General features: G+C 39.8%; 1 protein-coding gene across 1 annotated transcript in view; it reads left to right on the forward strand.

Annotated features, from left to right (window-relative positions):
• Positions 1-25762, forward strand: part of AGBL4 (ATP/GTP binding protein-like 4) — a 580767-nt gene that overhangs the window by 123623 nt on the left and 431382 nt on the right. Inside the window, exon 3 of the mRNA XM_010582707.1 lies at positions 186-225. Within this exon, the coding sequence (XP_010581009.1) occupies positions 186-225 (40 nt within the window). The remainder of the gene's footprint in view (positions 1-185; positions 226-25762) is intronic.

The raw sequence follows: 25762 nt of genomic DNA on the forward strand, positions 1-25762 counted from the left end.
GGACTGAGCAAGGGGTTTTTTCTTCCTCATAAAGTACATGTGGATCCCATCCAAAAGAGTTACTGTGAGCCATGTAACTTGTAATTAATTCTGCTATAAATGTCAGAACACTTACTTTGCAGGTCTAAGCTGACCCACTAAAATTAGTCCCCTTTTAACAATTCCTTTTATAATTTGTTTTTCAGCAGAAACGGCAGCTTGACCTCCTGACGATAACCAGCCCTGGTAAGTGAGCTCTGCCGCATGGCTCTCTTCTCTTTTCTTAAAGAGATGGTTGTCTAAATGTGTTTTTTCCCCCGTCTCTGACATGCAAAATGAAAAACACTGTTCCCCAGAAAATCTCTCACGTAATAACAAGTGACAGCTATATTGTGCTTGGCAAAGCCCCGGGCAGTTATCCGTTCACAGAGCTGCCTCTTCAGACCTTTACTCTATGAATTTGAGTGCTGATATTTCTTTAAGCCTCCTGGGGTTACAGTTAGCGGTATGTCTGCAGGGCAGATGCCCTCGAATTCACAATGTGTGTTCAAGTATCACAGAAATGCAAGTTTGACTTTCCTTGGTGGCAAATGTGAGCAGTTCGGGGAGCAAGGAGATGGTGGCCCTCTGTGTGCATGGTGGGAGACAGGAGGTCCAGGCTTAGGGTGATCAGAAAATATTTAGGTAAAATTAAAATGCTTTAAATGATCTGCATCATATTGGCTTTTGTCATTTGCCTGTTGAGGAAATAACCCAATATGCGTTCTATTGGGAAAGCGTTGGGCTCTTTGGCATAGTGAGCGTTGAAGGTCTCAGCACCGTGATTGAAACTCAGGTCGTTTGAATAGTGCTCCTCTTTGATCTCGGTTCTTAAGGCTGCGTAGTTTTCATTTATTGCTATTTTTCTGGCTCGGTTTCTTTCCATTAGCTGCTACAGAAGTTTGCTGCCCACCGGCTTCAGATGTAGACCGTGCTTGAATGGTGCTACCTTTTGTTTGACTTTTTCGATTTTTCAGATGTATGTATGTATTGAGCTTTCAGGTTGGCTTTAACTGGGACTAATGAGTTTTGGCTTTAAGTGGGAATAATGTGTTAGCAAAATGAACAGGTGTTATGGGAAGTGAACAAAATGTGACACACATTTGCTTGGATAACAATTTTGCATCAATAATTGTTCTGACACTCTAAATGTAGATATCATCTGTGACATGGTTTCTCCTTCACTAACCTTGTTAAAATAATAAGAATTAAAATAAGGAGGAGGAACACTTTGTTGGGACAGATGTTTGAGGCTATTGGCAATTGCATCACATTTTTGCATGTTCACTTTTCATGCAGTTTGCAATTATGTTAATGTATGCTCAGGGCACTTGCTGATAAAAGCAACAATACAGTGTGATACAGCCATTGTCACTATTCTGACTGTAACTTCAAGGACAAACATGGCACATTTTTCATTTTTCGTATCTTCAGCATTTCCTATTTCTAGAGGAAAAAGAAAAAGATCTCTGAAGGTCTTAATCATAATAAACACTCCGATCTCGGATAAGGGCAACAAAGTCCACAGACACTTTTTTTAATAAGAGAAGAAGAAGGTTGGGGACCAGAATAACTTAATAAGAGACTTTTCTGTAAAACGAATTTGATACCTTCCTCATCATTTCAGATACAGTATTCACTGGAACAATGAAAGGGTTGACTAAGTTGAGTTTGTGCATAGATGTGATCACAGTAAGTAGCTATCACTTCAGATCTCTCAGTTTAATACAGCAATCTACTAAATCAACACAGCAATTACTTGGAAGGCTCAAAATAGCTTTCAATAACTGCACAGGTAGACATACTGCACTAAAAGGGGGGGGGGGGAAGCTTTCCATAACATGCATTTTTTTCTGAAATTCAAGGTTTACCCTTTGTTATTTACCCAGAAATCTACACTAATTGGCTACACTGGAAAAAAAAAAATATTTGTGCCATGATTATATAATTGAGTACCTACAGATCTGCTTTCGGTAAAGCCATTTTCAAAAGAAGCCTGATGCTGGATCAGGCCAAACTTATGCGAGAGCCTAAAGCTGAGATTTTTCAAAGAGGCTGAAAAAGTTAGGCACTTAATTCCTAGTAGGATTGGAAAATGTCAACCTGTGGATTCAAGGGTCTAGTTTGGGCCCTACAAATATAAAAATAAAATAAAATAAATCGTAGTCTTGAGGCTTTTATCTATCTTTGGAGACTGCAGCTTTAAAATACTTCATTCTTTGAGTCCTAGCTCTAAGATCTGACATCAACAGTCTGCTTTTACAAAGTCGTGATATTGTTTATGATGGCTGAGATCGGCCATAATCACTGTCATCCCTTAATTTACTGATTCAAATTAGGCTATTTAGTTGCAGCTGTTAATCCTTTGGGACTTGTTCCTGTTCCCCACCTTGCCGCAGGCAGGCAGCCTTCATTTGTGGAGGAGGTCACTCAGCGTTATTTATAGTATGAGAGTCCTCCGCGTCTCACAAGTTGTATCAGCCACCAAAGCCCCATTGCTTAATTGTAAGAATAGATAAAGGACTTCAAAACCAAAGGTGACCTCTGTGATTTGCACTTCTGTCGTGATGAATATCTTCTTCTGTGTGTGTGTGTGAAATTCTCGAACCGGTTTTTGTACGTTTAGTCAAGAATCGCTTGGTGATCCATCGCAGGTATTATAACAGCTCTTCTCTGTGTGCCACTAAAAAAATTTCCATCGATCAGCCAGTTAATGAGATTAATTGCAAGGTAAAATAATGCCATTAGTGTCAATTAAGGGGTGTTGAGACACAAGTGCCAAAACATTCAAAAGAGATTTTGTGGCATCATGGAAACCTTAACCTTACCTCATGGCAGTCAGGCTGTTCCCCGTGGCCGTGGCACGATTCCCCAAAAATCACCGATGGGTAGGAAGCGGTGCCATCCCTCGTGCCCTGACTCCACACCCTGGCCGCGCTGTGCAGAGCCCACGCTGCGAGGGCGACCCACCGGTGCCTCTTGCCTTACTCCGGACGGCTTCCAAACACCGAGCAATGGGCGCGTGGCTCTGCAAAACCTGGCGGAACGGGCGCTTGACTTCAAAGCACATTTGTATGTTAAACTGAACAGGTATAGATCATTAATCTGTAACCTGGACTGAGGGCACTCTGGGAAAAATGGGGAAAACAAAAAAAAGAAAAGAAAAAGGAAGAAATGCAGCAGGTGAGAGCGGCAGCTCCAGCTACACATTTTGTATGCAACATACAGAGCTCACCTGTTCCAGTGCCCCTAAGAAAACAGCTACAGAAAGCTCCCCAATCTGCCCCAAACTGGAGGAAGTCTTTGCTTTGCTGTGGGTCTCCAGAAAGAGCCAGCCACAAATGATGCATATGCTGGGAGCGAGCCAGACTCCCTCATGCTCAAATATATTCCTTTGAAGTTACTGACACCCATGTAAAACGTGGAGGGGAGTTCACTGCTCTGCCTTACTGCTGAGTAGCTGGAGGAATCAATGCTCTCGCCACACTCCTTTCTTCTTGCCCCTTGACATGTGAGTTACAATTAGACTGTAACGCGCTGTACGGTTCGGGGTGCCGGAGTCAGAGCTGATGTGCGCAGTGGGGTGGGGGAAAGACGTTAAAAATTCATTAGTAGCTGGCAGGGACATGCTGGCAGGGAGTGGGACATAATGAGATTTAAGTTTTGGTAATTTAAATTTTCTTTAAACTTAGGTTTACCTCTGAATTTGACCCAAAACTTTTCCTTAGCACTTCTAGTTGACTTTGGGTTTTAGGACCAAATCTTCAGGTGGTTTAATTTGTCCTCACTGCACAAAGGAGCTGAGGATCTGCCCTTAATTTCTACATGATTATGTTCTAGTAACACTTTGAACATGCCCATACAGTCACATCACATTTTGTGGTAACCACTCAATAGCTGCAAATAAGTATCCCTGTTTCCATAGCTTTTCCATGGAGACAAAGCTTTTTGCATCTCCTGTGTTTACGATAATAATACAGCTTTCCAATTTCTCTTCTCAGTAAGGTAAGTTCATCTCCCATTGAAGTATTTTTTAATTATTGATACCATAAATGGAAGTGTGTTGGAAACTATTGGCTTTGAAAATAGCTAACATGTGATATTATCCAAGAACCATCAGGAAAAATCTTTTGAAATTCTCTTTGATTCAGCTGTCCTCAGGGCTTTATCCTTCTCTACCAGTCTCTCTACTGCCGATTTAAAATAACATTCTCCTGAAATCAGTGCAATGTCAGGAGAAATTCATCAGCACCGTAGGTGCATGTTTCCCAGATGTATATAAACCTACTACATTTGGCAGCAGCAAATTGATTGCATTTTAAAAACCTGGGATAGTTGAATATTCCATAGTGCCCAGCTTGGCTACAGCATGGAATACAAAGTATTTTAAGTTTCTTTCAGCTCTGTTTTAGGTGAAATAAAATAAGACCTGACTCCATAATTCCTGCCTTTTGATTTACTCAGGTTTTCCTCTGGCAACATTAGAGGTTTACATGCAGGGACAGAGTAAGATATTCCTAATCTCTGTGGAGCGGCATTGAGATTTCATCAGAAATGTTGATGACTTTGTGTGTACTTCCCCCTAATATTCAAGCTCTTACACTTTTAAACTGGGAAAAAAGCCTGATTTTATAAGTATTTATCAGACAGATCTATGTGGTGAAATATTCTCCCCCCTTTAATATCGTCAGTGCTGCATGCTCTAAAAATGTCTCCATTTCATTAATTTGTGATACACTGCTACCCTGAATTCTTTTAAGGTGGCTTTAGTTTCTGCCATACATATTTTACTGCTTTAAATTATAGATATAGGACTGTTGCCTAGTTAATTTCCTCTGGTTAGGAAAATATATTTCTACTCTCCTGGCATTGCATAAAGTGATATGTGGGATTTGCTATATTTTTTAGCTGATTAAGTTTTGCATTTCTACATATTACTGCTTATGAGACCTCAAGTAAAACTACGTAAAGGAAGGAGAAGTTTTATAGTATATTTGAAAGTTTCATTTAACTATAAATTTCACCACTAAGCCCCGCTACAAGACTTTTCCATTACCTTCCTGGATAGTCTGGCTATCTACTTCTTTCTAATTGAAGCATGAAAATAATATGAACTCAAAGTCATGAAGCTATAAGACAGGTATTAGTAAAAATGATACAGAGTAATAAAATGTGACAGAAAGTTGTTTGCTGCTAAAACTCGGGTACTACTTTTGCTAGTTCTTATTAATTATTAGTACATTGATTTTAGTCTAAGTATGTGTCAAGGGATGGTGTCTGAGTTTTTAAACAGCCTAATATAATTACAGTTCATGTTTGTTAGTGAAACTTCGCATGCTGTTTTATTTGGAAAGGTGGTGGAGAAAAGAAATTACTTCTCTTTCCAGTAATAATTGAGTCTTTTAATGCTCAGTGATGGATAGGAGTGAAACTATTTCTCATATCACTAAGACACTGGGTGTTAATCCACCCGTTTGCCCACAATAATGTAAAATAACCTGGAGGAGAGCACCTTGTTGCTCAGCAAGGCAATAGACCCCAAATGGTTTGTTTGAACCCACAGCACAAGAATTTCTCTACCATGCAAATAAAATATATATGCTAAAGTCTCAGCTCAAAGTGAAATTCCCGTGTTATCAGTCTTTGCTGAACCCTAAAACTACAGGAAGAAGTTTGTTCCAGACTTGATGAAACTTTAGCAAGATGATGTACTAACAGAGAGCAGAGAGAAAACGTGGACCTTTTTTTTTTTGTGCCATTAGATTCGTTTCAGCTGTCCTGAGGCTAATTAGGAAATTTGACTGTGTCCAACTCCTCATCTTTACTGTATCTGAAGAGCTGTAAGAATTTCCATTTGCTGCGATAAGGAGAAGTAATATTGTTGCTTGTAATTACTTATTCGTGCAGATCAGTACTTTCCTAATTCTTACTTACACCTCTCCATTTGCCGGAATAACAACTGCAGAGATGCTACACACTCACCGAATGGTGTTGCTGTTCCCACCGTATTTTCCCTGCGCCAACAGTCTTCGCTCGCAACATGTCCCAAGAGAATAAGTCCACCCTGCTCTTTCTGCCTGTCCCCTGACCTATCTCCATCTGTTTCCCCAAACACCCTCTATATCCATCTCAAATATCACAGTTTTGAGATCTATTGAAATGATACTTTTTTGATCCAATAATGAAACCAGAATTTTTTCCATTTAGTTGCAAAATATTTACTTTTAGTGAGGCTTTTTCATCCCCACCTTTGCATTTTAAAAAAAATGACCTTTTTTGGATACGTGTAGAATAAGTGATATTTGCGAAGTCAAAATAAGACTGCAGAGAAGATATTCCAAAGGCTAATCCATTACTTTTGAAGAAAAATATCAAGCTTTTCCACAATACCTTATTATTATTCTGGGTCACCATGATGTTTCCATGCACCTTGGCATGTCCCTTTAATTGGATCCTTACATAGGAAGGTCCGGCATAGTTGCATTGAAAGCTGACATTTCTAACTAACTGACCTTTTCAGGCCCAGTGATACTCCTATAATGATTATCCTCTAGCATTGTTTGGACACAATACCACATACTTCACAGCACATAAAGAATATGTTCTTTGAGAACTATTCAAAATGCCCAATCTCAAGTTAGCAAAATGAGAAAATTGGGTGCAAACATTCATCAGAGTGTTATTGTGCGGGTATCGATTTGAATGCCCTTTCATTTCTCTGGGAAAAAGTGTTGTATTATAGAGCTCTAAATTAACTTCTGTTCTGGTTTTTTTTCCCCAGTAAGTATAAAAAGGTCAAATTCATTCATAAGGCTGAATAGATTTGCAGGATATAAGCAATAAGATAGCAATCAACCTTCAAATAACCTTTAAAGAGACAGTATCTTTTCTTATGAACAGTAATTGATCTGCTCATTAAGTCACTGCATACTCTTTGGGGCTCACCTAGGCAAAAATGTGTAAGACCCGTGACGAAAGGATGTCAGCTAGCACAAAACAGGAATAAATCCTCATGTGGAAATATAAATATTTTACAGGTTTTGAGGGGTGTAAAATTGATGAAAGGATTGACATTGCGATGTGAATTCCTTGACTTGACTGTTACAAGGCTGAGTGAAAAAGACATAGAAAAGACCTCAAGGTGTGAATTTGGTATTAGTGAGGATGACGATGATAGCATGTTCATACATGCCTGAAACCTGAATACATCTTCAACTTCTCTGCTGAATTTAGTGCCTAATGTGGGAGGGAGATCATTGCAGTTTGCCTCAGGTCGACATACGTATAGGGGGGTGTACGTATAGGGGAACTTCTGCAAGGGAGCCTGCTACAGATCGCGTCTGGTTTGCCACCGTGTCTTGCTAGTCCTTCTTTTAAAAAAAGCCAGATTGTCAAGTAATGGCTTTCTTTGCACCATGAGTGCTTTTGGGATGTATGGGGGGGTTAATCACCTCTGCCTAGGCAGAAATAAAACCTGCGTCCAGCTTGTTGTAGTGCCGATTCCCCGACTGCAGCCTGCTGTAACCTTCACACAGTCCTGGGCTGTGGCTCTGCAGCTCCTCTTGTGTAAGCGAGAGCAGTTAAAAGTGCTGCTGGAAATTTTTTTCAAGGAAGCACTATTTAGCCAGAGACTCGCTTAAAGAACTGGGATTGTCGATTTAAGATACCAATCAGAAGATTAGTGTTCTGTCCATGTCCATATTTCATTTCTGCATGTAAATCCACGTTATGTTTTTAGTATTATTTTTATGAATTGCACATACACTGAGGACTATCTGTGCATAATTGATTACAAGGAGTTGTCTTGGTTTTTATCTTTGATCAGAATTTTCAGAAGCAGCAAGTATCCCAGGTGACGAGGCTTTTTATGCTGTAAATGTTTGCACATAATGCTTTCTGTTTTACATCGCGATGTGCAGAATGAGCATCTGGCTCATTTAGAAAGAGAGAAAATGAGCAATTCTGTGCACAGGTCTATTGTGCTTCTTCTCTTTTTGCGTAAGTTTGAGGAAAACTTAAAATAATCTTTTTTTTTTTCCTCAAAAAAAACCCCTTTTCTTGAGTATCAGATGTTTTTAGAAAGAATGGAAAGCTTTCTTCTTTTTTAATGAAATTTTAATTTGCAAGGGCATCTGTATGGAAACAGTGTCTTCACTTAGGAATATTTTGTTTGTTTGTTTGTTTAATTATCTGCTGAGTGACCTGAACAAGACTTAGTGAAAATCAGTGTATTAAATATCTAGAAGACAGCAGAGGATTATATTGACACCACAAAATGGAGTACAGTGCAGAAATGCATGAGCTAGCAGAGACCTGCATAGCAGAGCTGTGCCGCTCGCAGCAGACTCACCAGTGTGGGTCCACATGCCGACAAGCCATGTTATCTGGGTACTATGCCTGAGATAAATAAGCCCTGACCCTTTTTAAAAAAATTTTAAATTTTTTTCTTTTTTTTTTTTTGTTTTAACTAGCTTTAGGGTGCTGTCATTCCAGTGCTTCTGAATGGCACCTGGACCTGAGCCTTAGCTTGTGACTTTTTTTTAACCTAGCTGGGCACATACAGCTAACTGTGCCCCTTTTCTATTTTAGTAGCACCCACGTATCCGAGTCCACAAAGATGTCATTGTGCTGGATGCACAGTGTGACACCAAGCTGCCCCTGAATAGTTGGTGACTTAAATAGACAAAGCAAGGGGCAGTGGGCAGGAAACCTGGAAAAAGAATGTAAAAAATAAAAGATTATTTTAACAGAACTGCATTTTATTTTTGAGAAGCTGCCCGCTACTCTTTGTCGCCTTCTAGAGTCCTGTGCCTCTGCTACCCCTTTCCTCCAACCTCTGATGTACCAGAAAATGGCAAAACATTGATGATGATACAGCTACAATGGGTGGGACTGAGGAAGAGAGGAGCTGGAACTGTACAAAGGAGTTTTTCTTATCTCATTTGTTTCTAAGAATTGCTGGTGGGCTCATTTTTTTTGGTATGCAAAACATTTTCTGTTAAAGCAGTCAGCCAAGGTCACTGGGAAACCCACAAGAAAGAATAACCTAGAGCCTTTATGATTATTTTGAGCTTGTAACTTGAGGGCACAAAGGAGTTTTTAGGAGAGATTTGAATGGGGAAGGTGTGATGGCTTTGTGAATTCAGACTGAAAGTGCAGGATAACCCATGGTGGAAGAGTGACTTGTTCATCACACAGCTCAGTGCAGTATTGGAGAGAGTTATCTGAGATGCTGCTAAATGAGATAACGTGAGTACTGTTAGGCAGTAGTATCGCTGCAGTGTCCTTAAAAAGCAGGTTAAAGGAAGGTGAAATACTGTTTTAACACCACGGTTCGCTTCTGACGTTGCAGCTAGCTGTGGTATCTGTACAAGATGCTGCACTGGACCACGTAGATGCTGAGTGCCAGGACAGAGAGTGCTGGCAGAGGAGCAAGGCAGGGGAGGGGAGGGGGCACAAGGCAGTATGGAATAAGGTCTGCAGTGGGGCCTGGGGAGGGCAACGCAAACCATAAAGTTGTATTTGCTGGGCCGTGCGATCAAAATGAGAATAAGTGTGTTCGAAACATCTAGGAGGCAGCAGGGCATTATATTATTCTTGATGTTTTTATTATATTACCTGCCCTGTGACACAGCTGCATCCATTGTCCTTATCCTCTGGGGACCACCAGAAGGAAGGAAGAACTATCTGTAGAGACCCTGATTTTCCTGCCCATCCTCCAGGTAGCCTCAGAGCGCTGCTAAATTCTGCCGTGCTGCTGCCGTCCCCTGTGCTAAACCCGCCTGCTCGCCTTTCCTCCCAGGGACTGTGAGGGCGTAGGGTCCCTGGTTGGATGTAAAAAGGAATCCTCATCTGGGCACTTAGACCTGCTGCAAATTTGCTTTGGGATCTGATCCACAGCCTCTTCTTCAGTTGCCTCTTACTTGGAGCAAACCCCTAATCGTTGTGAAAGATTTGACAACCCTGACACCGAGAGCAACTTCATGCGCTCGCTTTAGCGTGCGATCCCGAACTGAACCCCCTCGCTCCGGCGCATGGGCTTGATTTTGTTACTCGAGCACTAAAATAGCTTTCTATATACAAGAAAAATTTCCTAAACGGTCTAGTTTGCGTACCTGGGGCAGCCGCTCTGGGCTCCGGGCTGGCCCACTGCCAGCGGCGTGGCCAAGCGAGACGTTCCCATCCCTCCGCCCCCAGGCGCGGGCGGCCACCTCTGCCGTAGCATTGGCTTTCACGGCAGCCGCACGGACACTTGTGGCATCTCAACAAATGCCTCCCGAAGCAGGAGCCATGGTACCGTGCACGTTTGTACCTAGCACAAATAGAGATGCTATATAATAGTGCTGCTGCTAATAAATATAAACCGTATAGATGTCAGGTTGCCCTGAGAATGTATTCTCCCCACAAACCAGGCGGCTCTACTGCAGTGTTCAGGAATTAACTGCAGGAGTATTACTCTCTTAAGGCTTTGTGTTATAGTTCTGTTTTCTTCACCTTTAACCCCACAATGGATTATGACCATACTTTCTCTTATAACTAAATGCTCTTCTGTCCTTTGACAAAACAGATTTGTGTCTTTTCATAGCTTTCTGTAGAGGGCTAATAATACATGGGAAAGCTTTACTGCCCACAGGAGACTTTGCCTGGCTGTAATAATAAGAAATGCTGTTGAAAAGTCATGATCAATGTTAATTCAGTTATTTTTCATTTTCTTTTTTTATAATGAAATCTTCTACTTTGTGCATTTTATCCAGTGCTACCCCATGAATTGCTCATTGGAGAGAGGGGTCATTGGTTATAAAAATGAGTTCTTGTTGTTTGTCCTCATACAAAAATAACTGCAATATTTTGAAATGATGAATTTAAGGGAGAAAAAAAAAGTGGAATCTTGGATGTACAAAAGATGTAAATATTGTTTTCCAGGTTTTATGGTTCCCAGATGCCTCCTCTAATTGCATAGCTAACCCTGAGTTTATTAAGTTATTTTCCAGAGTCAAACTCATTTGTAAACATGTCAGAATAAAAACTAAATTTAAAAAAACAAAACATTTGGATTAGAATTCTGGAGTGATAAATAAACTAATTTAGAATGTATTTGCATGTAATTTACATGTGCCAAAATAGGATTGCATGTGGTTTGTAAATACAGGTCTTGAATCTATTCAACATTACAGAATAGCACAGAAGAAATTAATTGTAGCTTGAAAAAAAAAGGTTAAAATAATAAAAAGATGGCTTAAAATGGCCCATGTTTGAATGTGATTCAATGTGCAGAAACTGGTGAGGAGAGATAAGCACGCAGAGAAAGCTGTAAATTCTAGCAGCAACATCTGTAGTAGTTAGAATACTATGTTTTATAGCAATCCCTTACCTCCCCCCATGGACATTACTATGGCATGCAGTATATTTATTATTCACTTTCCGCAAGAGATGTTTTCCTAGCACAGCCTTAAAAATAAGGTCTGTTTCCTTTCTTTTAACATTCAGACTTGTTCAAAGATAATGCCTTCAGCTTCCATTTGAAGCATCTCGGCCAGTTTGGCCTGTACACCTTGGCACAGGATGACAATTTATAATTATCCTGCTTATTACAGTGGTACCAAAGAATCAATCAACAGGTAAATCCTCCACTTTGCTAGGTACAGTCTCCACCTGGAGAAGACCTGTTGGTCACGGGCGCCTGTGAATCTTCCAACCTGAGCAGATGAGGCAACTTCGGAGAGGGAGGAGCAGTCGTGCAAGCCAGCGAGCAGCGGCGGTGGTGGGACTCGTAGAGTGATGCTGAAGGGAGGGGACGCCGAGGGAGGGAGAGGCTTGGAGCATGTGGAGCTGGCAAGGTCTTGTCAGGAGTGTCGCAGGTGCTCGGGGTGAGAGAAGATTCCTGTGCCGGTTATTTCTGTTGTTACACCTGCCAGAAAGAGGCTCTGACTGAATCCTCCACGTTTTTTCCACCTAAAATACTATATGTGAAGAGGCAGGATGGAGGATACCATCTATGCCTGCTGCTTCGGAAATATGCGGGACAGAGGGAAACATCATCTGTGGAGATGTGAGGTAGAAGGAGTGACATCAGCCATGACAGGTAGCAGGTCTTGCTTTGACTGCTCGGCTTCTGCTCCTGCTGTCAGTGCTGAAATGTGTTCTGGGCCTTGGGATTAAAGCAGCCATGGTTTTGAGGGAAGAGGAGATGCTCTTTGGATAGAAAGGGCTTGAGAAAATCCAAATGTAAGGACTGAAATGCATTGCTGGAGTTATGGGGGGAAAGGATGCTTTATTTACTTAAAAAAAAAAAAAAAAAAAGAAATAGTGCATGTTTTCTGGTTTGTCTTCAAATACCAAGGACTGTCCTTTTCTATATTCATAGCCTAGCAGCCCGGAGTTTAAAAATGGGAGCAAAGTGGTCCTGCAGTACTTGATGTAAGAGGGTCTGTAGAGCTCGTCAATGTTGACTCTCACTTGTTTTCAGACTTTGCTGAGAATAAGTAGAGATGTAAGGATTTCCCCTCTGAATCCTGTGATTTTTTTTTCTACACTGCTTTCATTTCATACATTTTCTTTACTGTTTAGACAAGGGGGGAGGAAAAAAAAAAAAAGAAAGAGTGGAGGGGAGAAAAGCAAACTTCTTGGGGTAGGAGACAGAGCTTTGTTGTGCATTTTGCTTGAGTACCGTGGAAGAATATTTATTATCAAGCAGCACCAGATGTCAGGAGCCATTCCATAATTGTTTCAGGTCATAATACTTCTATTTCAATGTGCAGATAATGTCTCTAAATATTTTCTTGTACTTCTTATCATTTCATCTCTAGAAGAAATTAATTGTAGCTTTAAAAAAAAGGTTTTATTTCCCATTTGGCTATGAGCCATTTTGTATAGCTGCTTTAAATGTTAATTATTAATTAGGATATAATCTATTTAAGTCTCTTTTGCTGTCCATTTCTTCCAAAGGCGGCAGCTGGATGAAACAAGAAAGATGCATCATTATATAGATGATAAATTAGCCTCTTATCCCAGGAGAAGACAGTTTCTCAACACCAAGGTTGAGATACACCAGGGGCTGGAGTGGAGGAGCCTCCCGGCTTCTGTCCACTTGGTATTTGATACATAGCATGAATCTACTAAGAGGGCTTTTATAATTAAATCATTGGTGGTAGAGGAGCATCATTCCCATAACTTCCATTCTACCAGAGTTATTGTTGCCGGTGAATGGACATAGTGGGAGTTTGGTGGTCGGGTAAGTGTTTTTAAGTTGCATTTGGAAGTGAGGAGTTAGAAGAACAATAGCAGGTGATATTTAAAAAAATCAAAATCTAACAGGTAATAAAAAGCTTTTGCACATATCCCAAGGGAAGTAAAGCCCTTATATGAAGATCAGCGAAGCTGCAGCACTAGTATGTCTGAAAAATCTCCAGACTGAATTTCCTACTGGGGGGTGGGGTAGTGTGTGTTATGTATCTTTATAGAAATTAATGGCTTCCTGACAAATAATATGTCATGGCTACCTTTATCAACTGAGTCCTGAAGATGAAATGTGAGGCTAGCAATTAGCACCAATGACCAGCTGTGAAAACAGGAGTTTCTCCCATTTATTTTAATTATATTTTTGTTCAAATATTTACATATTTTATCTCTTATTTATTGCAAACTTTATTATCATTTTCAACAGCAAAGGAGACACTTTGGATTAAAATTTTGTCTATTTGTGTATTTAGCTCTTTCTTTATTTGCCAAGTTAAATGCAAAATAGAGCCCTTGTTTATACGAACAGTATCTATATGGACTTATCTATACCAACAGTTGAAAAGCTGGGCATTAGATTGCATAGCTCATCAGCCTAGCTTCGAACCTTACCTGGCAAACAGCTGAATGACTTTGGAAATCTGCGGTGTGTTCCTGAAACTTTAAATGATATCACTGTGTTGCCTGATGCAGCTTAGTAGTTCAGAGATCAATGGCTGGTGAAGCCGGAACATTTTCTCCTGCGTTTTATCTGTATCCATTGTTCATAGATGATCAGTTTCAGAAAGAAACACTGTGTCCATGCTGATATTACCTTCAAAAAGTTCCCTCACTGGAGCACAGACACCCAGCCCAGTTCAGATGCACGTGCAAATGCCGTAGAGTTAAATTACAAATATGTTTGTAATACTGCCAATAATACGGCCTGATTTCTTTTATTGTAACTCAAACTGTCCTGTGCTGTTGTGACATTGCTAAGAAACACGGAGAAGGCAGACGCAATTGAACTTTTGTTCTCTCCAGGACTTAGGCAGGCAGCTCAGGCAGATGGTCCATTTGGGATCCAGAGCCAGAATACATGCACGTTCCCGATTTCCTTAAAATGTGGCTGGCAGGAGTGATGTTCATCTGTGATGGACTTACCTTGGATGATGAAATCCAGAAAGCGAATCACTGCTCCCAGGATTATATTTCATTACACAGAAGTTAAAAGCTCCTTAAGATAAATGGATGCACTGCCCCAAATTTCTATGCGGTAGTATTGACCTAGCTTTTACCCCTCAGGAGTGACATCTTAGAGTCATTGCAAATGTCTGCTCAGAGCACAAAAGCAGTCAAAAATGCAAACAGAGTGTTTGAGAATATCAGGAAAACTGAAGAACAAATTACATGTAACAATACACTGCTCTCAAAATCGGTGGTAGAGTTAGCAGAAGTACTATGAAAGACAATGAGGATGATCACTAAAATGGCTTCCATCTGAAAAGAAATCAAATAGAAACATGATTTTTCTGTAGGATCTGCCACTAGTGTAAATGGAGCTTGAACTGAGTTTCTAAATTTCATGGAGTTTTTCATAGTTAAAAAATGCTGCAGCCACTGCTGTGTAACTGTATTTTGAACCACATGATGATGGATAAATACAGCAATAAATACAAGTTACTACTGGCCCAGGGATCATAACAAGTTTATATTCATTAAGGGTGAAGAGAAGGCGATTGCAACCTGTACTATGGTCTGCTTTAGAAGGACTAAATTCCCATAGCTGTAGAAATTTCTTAGCAAATATTTGAACAAAAAATGTGCTTTTTTCTTCTTTTTTTTCTTTAAAGAAAATTTATTAATTGTATATCTCCAAAGCCACATCCCTTGACAAGAAAGAAAACAACTTTAGCTAAAAATCCATTCTGGTTCAGTGATATCAATGAAGAGAGCATTACAAAGTAAAACTCAAATATTTAACCCTAATGGGAATAGGGGACATAAATAAGTATCAAGTATAAATAGAAGAAGGGGGAAAAAAGAACCAGAGGAAAAAAAAAAAAAGGAGACAAAAGACATGAAGGAAAAATCCATGTGGGCAAAGCTTAAAAGTTCTAGTTTTAGTATATTTGCTAGGATCCCTTTTATTCTAAATAGTCTAAAACACTGTAGGTTTTAGTTCATAACGAAGATGCAGAAAAGGCAGATATGCTCAGTAAGAGTGACTTTTGGTTTCTGTCACCTTGGGATGAAATGCTTTCGAGTCCAGTAATAACTGAAAAGGATGTTGTTCTAATTTCTGTTAGGGGTAAACACTCTTAAATCAGCAGGCTGAGACAGACGTTTCTTGTACAGGAATCCTAGAGGAGCTGGGATCCCCTCAGACCCAACGCTATTGTAAATTAATGTACCTGGGAACATGGGGGGATGCCATTTTATCATGCAAATACTCAAAAAGGCAACTCGTGTGACTCAGGTTCGCACAGACTGGTATTTTGACAACAACCTCCAGGAAACTAATTAAAAGACTGATGGAGGTTTAGTTAGCAAAAGTTAAACACTAATAAAAGGCAGTCAGCATTTCATGAGAAAGAGAATTTGTCAAATAATTCATCTCGGCCTTTAAGTGTGTTATAAATTTAGTTGATAAAGTTAGCTGCATAATCTTTTTAAGGTGTTTGATTTAGTACCTTGCAACTTTTAAAAAATATAGAATGTATTAAATAGGTTAAAGATCAGTCCACTGACACATCTCACAAATCACTCATCATGGGGGAATCTCACTAGAAGAGGGCTCTTTTTAATGGGTTTCTTTTCACGGTAGTGGGCCCAATGCTATTTCTAATGATGATTTGTCGGTGATTAAAACATCACTGTTGAGTGGTAAAGAAAGATGTAGAGAGGTTAGTCATACGGTGCAACCTTGATCTCTTGATGGGCTGGATCCATTCCCACAATATGCATTTCAATATAGCAAAAAACAGATTTCTGCTTCTTAAAGCCAGGAATGCAGCTGAACCCTGCTTAATGGAGCAGTATGGACTGAAAGAATTTGGGATTGTGTTTGTCAAGTAATTAAATTGGGTGTAGCTTGGAAACATATATACCCAAACCACTATTTTTTTTTTCTTCTGAATATACACAGGGAAGTAGAATGGATCAGAATGTCAAAACTATATCTCAAAATATTTTATACCTCAACATGTGCTATTCTGGTATTGACTTACAAAGAAAAGGCACTGAAATATCAGGGAGTTGAGAAAACATTTTAAGAATATAAGACTTTAAACTCTGTTTAGCTCATCAGAAGTGAGATAGGGAGGTGATATGATAAGCATTTGAAGGTAGGCTCTGAGTCTACTGATAGCATGTGTGTATTTGATTTCTAATACAGGCAACTGATCCAAATTACTTTTTTACTCGTATGTGATTTACCTTTTGTGTAGCAGCCTTTCGCGCATATACGTGTTCATGTCTGCATAAACGAGAGAGCTATGCTCAAAGGCTTTAATGGAAGTTATGTCCCTGTGTACACAAAAAATAAGAGGTCAATTTACAAGCAAGAATATATTTACAGCAAAGAACTGTCAAAAGATATTTTGTGTATCTCTCATAATCAGGACCAGAATCCCATGGCAACAGGCAAAGGTCTTTTCTTTTGTACAGCATGATAGGGACTTTAAAGCATAGTATTTACACTAATATTAACTACACTGGATGGTGCATGAGTTGGACTGGTGTTCTACAAGGCTGGCTGAAATTATATGAACTTGCTTACTATGGAGGGATGAAATCATTGCTTCCCTGAGTTTAGATTCAAGGAGGTAAATAATTTACAGCTTTGTTTTGCTCTGAATCTCTATATAATGCTCAGATGCTGTCGAAACGGGCAGAGTATCAGCGATAGATTTCTGGGAAGATCTGCCCTTTAGTCAAAGGAGATAAACATATCTGAGTGTTACGAGGGTGTGATCAAAGTGAAGAGTGATTATGCTAGTAGAGAGCAGTAGAGTTAGAAAAGCTACCAAGGAGAAGTGGTAACAGTCAGAGTTTAATAGAATATGTGAAGTTTTACTGTAGTTTCAACACAAGAGCAGAGCTCAGAAGTAAGCTCTCAAATACTCAGTGTAATTTTTCCTGACTTTTAGGTGACCAATTACACCATGTAAACTAGTAAAAATATTTCGTGCTGTGTTAAGCAAGGAAGACATAAACAAGAGAGCGACATGGGAGTAAAACATAGTAATTTGTCTGCTGAAGTACTTTGAAGTTAATAGCACTGTATGGACAAACAAGAATATGCATAGAAAACCAAAAATGGCTGGATCAGGCACAGCGTTGCCTGATGTTTACCAAAAATGACATTTCTGTTGTACTGCCTTCCTCTTCCACTTTGAACAAAGTGTCCAATGTGATGAACTACAGCTGGAAATCTTTGGGCTACATTGCAATGGTCCAGAAAAGAAAAAGCTGTTGGAAGCATGCAGAATAAGGAGCGAAAAGAGCAGGCATGCTTCTGAAACAAAACCATATTACTCTTATTTCAGACGTGGAATTCTGGCAGTGTCTCACAAAAGTTAAAGATCAAACTAGAAGTGGGGAGCTCACATCACTAAACTAAAAACATGGAAGAAAAACAGCTTGCATGAAGTTGAATGTTACTTTGCTGCTTTACAGGACCTTTTTAGTTGGATGGTTGGAAGTCTGTGTTTCCCCTTCACAAGGCAAAAGAATTTAATGACTTTATATTGTTTGGAGTTGAGTGAGTGCCTGCCTGCAGGCTTGCTTGATGAGCAAAGTGACATCCTGAGGAAACGTACAGCAAATTGCAAACAAAATCCTTATTAGTAGTGGCAGTTACCTCCTGGAGTAGGATTGATTTGGAATCCCTGTAAGGATAGTGCTCTCCTTGCTCAGCCAACTTGACAAATAAGAGTGTTTCTTAGGAGTTCATATTCAAGTAGTGTTGGTGGTAATAGAATTTAACTTTCAGATTCAAAACAGTTAAAGCAAGGTACTGAATGTCACTGTGCTCAAGAGATTAATTTTAAAAGTTACACATACACCCCTTTTCTATTGCAAATGCAATGAAAAAGGCTGCTGCTTCTGCTCATCCTCAGAGTGGTTATGAAGAGCAACTGGGATTCAAAGATTTGGAATGCCCCCTAAAAAAAAAAAAAAAATTTCATATGTAAGCAGTGTAATAACGGTCTTGACAGGAATCAAACCAATCTGCAGTGTATGTTTAGTTTCCCATCAGCCACTACTTGTGTCACTGCAACAAGAAGAGAAAAGTACCAAAATGTCCATTTGGTCTTTGCCCCATACAACTAAAATATCTGAAAACATTTACTCTGAGCATGCAAAAAGGCTCTGGAGTGGAGACAATTGAAAGAAATACTCAGATGTAATCCCAACTCATGTTGCTCAAGCTCTGTTTAGATTAGCAAACTGTATGGACTGAAAGAAGTGGATTTTTGGAGCAGAACAGTTGGCACCGAAGACATCATACCTATTCTCTAAATTTTTGAGGCTTTTATGATGGACCAGCTCTAGTCTGCTCCTGTGACTTGAATGTCTGTTGGTGGTTGGAGCACATCTTCTAATTTAATTTAATCTGAGGGGAATCCATTTTGTGTGCTCCAGGATTGCTCTGTGATGTGAACGAAAGCATGCAGATAATCAGGCTTCAAAACTTAAAATGCTTAGGATGTCATATGGAGAAAGTAAACCTCTCGTTAACTTACTAGTTGTCAAACATGTTTCTCCCAAATTCCTTTTTAACTCAGGGCACCACCAAAATGCTCTCAAATTGAATTGGGTTTAGTATTGTTTAATTTAGTGAGAGAAAAATCACTGTTAACAAAGTAAAATAACAGCTGTTATTGTAATGCATCATGTGGAAAGACAAGCATCTAAGCACTTGCTATTTTATGTTTTGAACAATATTTAGTAGTTGTTATCTCTGTCGCTGGAAGGTTGGACTTAAGCACTTGAAAAACAAAATGGTGTTGATCTTCACATATGAAACCATTCAGAAAGTCTATTAATAGATCTGTTAATTAAATATGTGCTCATGTCCTGAATTTTTTACCTTAAAGTATATTTTACCATTTTAAAAGGGCCATTAATAATCACAAAGGACCAATGATACCAGAATTATGAGCTCACTAGCCTTCTAAGAATTCACATATTGCTACCCTGCAATTTGGCTGCGAGCCTTGAAAGTTGCATGCAATATTTAAGGCTTCAGCCTGCCATGAGATCTGTTAGGCCTATAAGTAGGTATTCTGCAGTATCTGCTTACATTGCATCTCATGTATGGTAATAGCCTGTTGTGGGCGGATTCTTGAGCATCTAGAAACAGTTTCCCCTCTTAAAACTGGCAAAACAAGATTCTAAGTCTTTTTTCGTTTTGTTGATTTGAATTAATAGTGCACTTGTATATGCTACATTTTCTATAGCCCAGGAGGAAACCCATGAAGTATTGTCACATTTCATGCATCAGGGCTTGATACACAGAGTGTCCCAGCACGCAATAGTACTCCATTGCCAAATGCATTTTTCTTCTCAGGAAATTATTGTCATCGATTGGTGCTGGAAATGAGGCAGTAGGTTAGCTGGTGGCCAGTCTGTTCCTCTAATGATAATGCTTTGGTTTTGAGGAACTCTCAGTAATCAGTTGATCTCACTTTGAGAAGGATTTGATAAGTGTCATTGATACTATCTTTTATGGATTCTTTTGTTTCTTCCATGCGAATTATTTTTAGAGGTTTCCCTTCTATGAAGCACTTTTTTCTCTTCTCCCCTTGAACTTCTATGACTTCTTACTGAACAGTACGAAGGTATTTTTTAATTTGCCTGCAATGGGGGAAACAGTCAAAAATTTGATCAGGGAGTGCATTGAATACAATGAAAAAGTTTTTTTACGCTGTGCTATTCATTCATCTGTTTAGTTTTGATTCCTTAAATAGCCTGTAAGGAGAGAATCTATTTGATAGAAGTCTGAAGTAAAGCCAAATGAGCGGCTGATTTCTCCCAGATATACTACTCTGTTTAGCAGACTTGTTTGTACAACTTCTCACTTGGTAGCAGTCATTTCCTAGTTAGCATAAACATGGTCCACCTTCCAGGGTTACTCTTTGCTTGTATAAGGGCTCTAGTCTTTTACACACGCGATACCAGCTTTAAGAGTGTGAAGACCTTATTCAATGACACACCAAAGTCATTACCTTCTGAAAAAGCTGGTACATTAAAAATGTCATTTCTTCAGTTTCATCACAGCATTGGTCTTTTCTTCTCAGTGGCAGACTTTAAAAATTTGACAGGGTAACCTAACACTTCCAGAACGGTGTTAGAAGAAAGATGCTCCTGTGCATAAGAAGTAGAAATAACATTACATAAACTGTACTTCTTATCCATAAGCCTTTTGGGGTCTGGGTTATGTTTTGAATTTTAATGGAGAGTACGCTGAATGCTGACAAACAATTATTGCTAGCTTTGTAATATCTTCTCGAGGCTCTCTTTGTGAATTATTCCTTCTGTTTCTTTTCTTATTTGCGAGTGAATTTGCAGAAAGCCAGGTAGACCAGAAGTTTCCAGCGGTGGAGTTTGGTGTGTTCATGCCCAGAACAGACACAACAAGGCCCTGGCAGGCCAAGCTGTGTCCCCATGTGCCTCAGCTCCTCCCCTGAAGGAGAAAAGCTAGAGGAGGAAAAGGGCAACCCAGCCTTTATGCCCGTTCAGCCCCTGGCCTTTTCCCCCAAGGCTGTCAGCAAGGGTATTAATTAGTGTCAATTGTGACAGCCAGGAATGGGACTGGTGCCACAAATGCATTTGCTAAACTAGTCTGCCAGCAAACAGTCCACATATGGACATGACTTTCATTCACCACCAACTCGGGCTGTGATGTAATGGCAGACCGAAAGGCAAAAGTTGTCTAATTTATTGCTATTCCCTGGGGACTCTGCACTGCTCCCATATTCTTTTGTTTTAGAAGAAATACTGGAAGCCTGCAGTTCAAATGTTTCATTTTCCAATTTTAGTTCTTTGCCTCCCTGTGGTAGACTGCTCTGTAAGTACTTCGATATTGATGAGGATATTTTCTCAAAGGCATCTGAGGCTTCTGTTTTTCAGGGATCAAAGGAAGGAATAATCTGGATTTTTGCAAATGGATACATGACAACATTGATGTCGTATCTTCAGTGAATTGCAGAGTTAATGTGCTTCATCTGCTCCAGAGGCTATTCTAATACTAATGTGCTTTTACGCCTTAAAAAAGTCCATGACCTAAATACAAATAGGAAATACAGTATGATTTTGCCATTTAGTTGTTGCACGATGCAAGGCTTTCTGGCCTACCCTGGATGTTCATGTCCTAGTTTAGCTTCACTCTTGTCCATTTTTTTCCTTTTACTGTTTTCTGCAATCTCTGGCATTATCATTTCAATCCATTGATTCTTTGGCTCTGGGATCACCAGATACTAAGGTCTCATTTGTACAACTCTCCACCTGTTTGAATGGCAATCAGAGACCCCAGCTGCCAAGCTCTGCAATATTTTCCTCAGTTGAGGATTGTGGTTGGCATCAATGAAGATTTCATTTAGTTATGCTGGCAGCTTTCACACTACCACTGGGCTTGCTATAGGTGCAGACACAAGTGTTTTGGTCACTTATTCTTTTTACTTAGTCTAAAAACATGTAAAAAATGTGCCCAGGCAGGTTGTTCCTTCATCCAAATTTACTTTATTAAACAGGCATGCCGTTTTCAAGGTGGAGGCATGCAATTGCTCTCTTCACTTGGCATCACGTTCTCATGCTGGCGGAGATGTTTCTGCTGCCCTTGGCATTCCTCCTCTATGTTTTTCTCTATCACTCTTGGGGTGGCTTTGGCAGCTGCTCTGGCCAGATGCAAAGCTCTCGCCTCTTTTCCAGCAGAGGCATGTGAGGTCTGTGTAAAAAGCTTTCTGGCAGAGACTCTGCATTTTGCCTGGCTCTGCTTTGCTTCCCCAAGATTTGCTCTTCATCCTGTAGATGTACTATCTTCTGACCCACAAACAAGGATGAGGAATTCAATTGCACGGGGTGGGTGTTTGGAGAGAAAGCAGCTTACCTAACGCACACAAAAAGCCCTATTAGTGCCTGTGTCTGCTCCATTTCTGATGTATAAACAGTTACTTTGACATTTAATGAATTTGTCGTCTTATATCTTGGAAGCACAGCAATACCATGCACCCCTTTAGAATAAGTGGTTCTGTTAGCAGAAAGATTAATAATGCCTGCTTGCAAGTACGGATTTTCTGATCTTTAATAAGTAGTGAGCTCACACTAAAAATTTTCCCCTGATGAAGATGTTTTAATAGTCTCTCTCTCCTTGAATAGTCTGCCTGTTTTCATAAAAAGTGAAGGAACTTCTCATTTTGCAGGCTACTACCCTTTGTCTAATAGCTTGAAATTGTTCAACGGGTTCAAGAGTTACTGTAAGCATGCATACGCCAGGCAAAAAAAAAAAGGAGATAGTTTTCCTTAATCTGTCGAAAGAGTCAGGACAAATTCAAGTAGGAACATTATTACTGACCTCTGCCAAACTGACATTGTCCTGGAGCATTTGTGCTGGCAACAAGCAATATGGTTCAATGATTTCTCTCCAATGTTAATTATTGTTAAGTGTTCCTTTTGTCAATAAATAATAAAGGTCCACCTTTGGATGATTTTGACCAAGTTAGTGAATTTGGTAGCCTAACACTTTACTTTAGGATATTTTAGTTAAATAACCAGGAAAAATTCTGTCTTCAGTCACTGTACCTGTAGGACAGAATAGTGAAATCTTATGCTCCCACTAGAATTCAGGCCTTAAAACATTCATATAGAGAGCCACACAGTAGTGGCAAAGGAGATAAAACTGGCCAGCAGGTCCCCTAGCCTTCTGGGGAGAGAGCATTTGGAAAAGTGGGGAACATTCTATGAGCCTGATGGTTATTTCTCTTTTGAGCATGAGAAAGACTTGATGGATTTTCTCTTCAGTCTGTAAAATGACTTGCTGTTTTGACACTTGGGATTTGGGTTGTTGGAAATCTTTTCATGTTGAAGTTGGTTATTCACAAATGCTAATGGTGGTAATATTAGCAGTATACTTTGTAACTTGTCACTTTATAATCTCAGTCTTTATGTAAGAATCAAGTTTTTTTTCATCTCTTATGATTAACAGGCAAAGATACATGACTCGTACGACGTGATTCAGTGTCAGACTTGGGAATGGGCTGTAGGCCTCTGTCCTGGGCCTCTACCCAGTAAACTGGGCCACAGAAGTATGTTTCTGCTCTTTCCAGTTCCAGATTTCTATATATTTTTCCTCCACCTTATCCGCTGCATTTTTATAGCTGTAGACATTTACAAGGTGCCCATCACAGAAACGTTCAAGTGTCACAACGTTAAATGAAAGGCAAAACTGAAGCGCATATTCAGCACTGTCTGCTTTACCTGTAAAACTGTTGCTCATGCTGAAGTTTTGATGAAGAATTGTTTGATTTTTCTAAAGAACATTCCTGGGGGAATCAATCACTACTGCCGTCATAGAAAAGCCAGATCCAAGATGCCTTATCTAATGGAACCTCCCGGGAGGATGCCCATGTTCTGATGGACCCTTAGGTGAAGCACTGGGTCCAGAGACCTTCACCAGTGAGGTGAAGCCAGAAGGCTGCCACTGAGGGTGCTGGGCACTTGGGATGGTGATCAAGGAATATTTCAGTGAGGTCAATAGTTTTACCGTATCTAAAGTTCACAAGAAAATCGAGCCATTGTGTTTGACATCCTGAGGCTGTTGAGTTGCTAGATCACCAAGGACTTCATAGTTAATAACCAGCACTTCAGTCTGCACCTGGAACGAGACTGGCAGTCAGCAGGAGCCCAAGAGCAGGTGCAATATGCTCTTGTCCATTTACTCATCCTCCATGGCAGGCAGCCATGTCCTGCACCAGCTGAAGCTGCCAGATGTCCTTCGGGTCAGTCCCACATCACACGCATTGCAGTAGTCAAGAGTTTTACTTGCTGTTTGCTTCTGTTGGCTGTCCCTGCCAGTGTTGCTACCTTAGTCTGTCAGTATAAAACTCCCAGTACAATTCTGCGTGCCTCCTGGGGAATACCCTCGGGATGAAGGGGACCTTCTTTTGAGGTGGAAGTCTCCTATTGCATGTTAAATTTTTAGTTTTCTCCATTTGATGAGATAGCACATTAGCTATCATTGACGTCTTTTTAGACTATTATGGTTAGTGAATCACTTGCTCATCCTGCATTTTATCCATAGGAATGGTAAATTTCCCTTTATCAAGAAATTCCCTTAAGTCCCTTCAAAATGGTATGTCACATCTGTAGTTATTAACTTCTATCTTCTTTTTTCTTAAACACCAAACTCAGTAGTGCTCCCTTTCAAGCTGAATTGGCAGAACTCACTGTACAATATACTATTGTCATTCAGCTCAGGTTTTTCCTCTAACGGCAGCAGTTAGCTGAAGTAACATTTCAGCCCCAGCTGACTGTAAGAGTAGGTTATAATTTTCTGAGACAACTTCTGATTGTGGTGTTTGCCTGCTTCATGAGACAGCGAAGAACATCAAACATGTCTTCATAAGCATCATAAATTTTTCTTTACAATTCTAATTGAGGTACGTATTTAAAAGTTTTGTGGGTAGGAAGCAGTATTGATCACTGGTTGACATTTTTAAGAAAAACTACTACTGCAAAATGAAATAATTCACTCTCCTTAGACCAAGCAAATTGGAATAGTGTTTGTTTATAATAAACAAAGGACAGACTGGAGGTTATTTGGTGACCAATTTTATATTCATATTTTATGGGTTTGGCATTTTTTTGTCACAGTAATCCTGCATATCCTGATTTCTAATGATTGGCCTTTTTTATTTTCACTGTTTTTCAAATTGTTACTAAAAGAGCAGAGTTAAGGTTGCTTCACCTGCTTTACCTTGTGCCTGTGTAATTCTTTTAGCCACAGCCTTAGGGTTTTTTTTCTGGGCTTTTGTTGCTTGGTTTTGGGGTGGGGGTTTGGTTTTTTGGTTTTTAATTGTTTGGGGTTTTGTATTGTTTTGGGTTTTGGTTTTTTTAATAGCTATGCAAATTCTTGCAGGGTTTGTTTGTTTGCCCTTAATTTGCTGACATATACTCTTAAACTCTACAGTTTTTTTCTCCATAAGAATATGAACTGTTTGCTCTGATGGCAACAATGCCCCTTTTCCTGTAGTCTCAGGTTTAAAGTGTAACAAGCTTGAGTGTATTTGTTTGTATTTTAATAATATGCACATCCCCTCTGTGCCTGTGCTGCTGTTTCCCTGATGGTAACCAAGAGTGCTGTGAATCCTCATTCACTACTCTTTCTCTTCTCTTAAATGTCATAGCTGTCAGGAAAGGAGTGATGCAAAAAATATTAAACCAACATTTTCTAGATTCTTCTGTGATCTGCTGCTACTTTCTCTCATGCAGCAAGTGATGGGAATCATTCAGCAGGGACAGCTTA

Source organism: Haliaeetus leucocephalus, unplaced genomic scaffold (assembly GCF_000737465.1).
Source record: "Haliaeetus leucocephalus isolate CR32 unplaced genomic scaffold, Haliaeetus_leucocephalus-4.0 Scaffold848, whole genome shotgun sequence".
NCBI lineage: Eukaryota > Metazoa > Chordata > Aves > Accipitriformes > Accipitridae > Haliaeetus > Haliaeetus leucocephalus.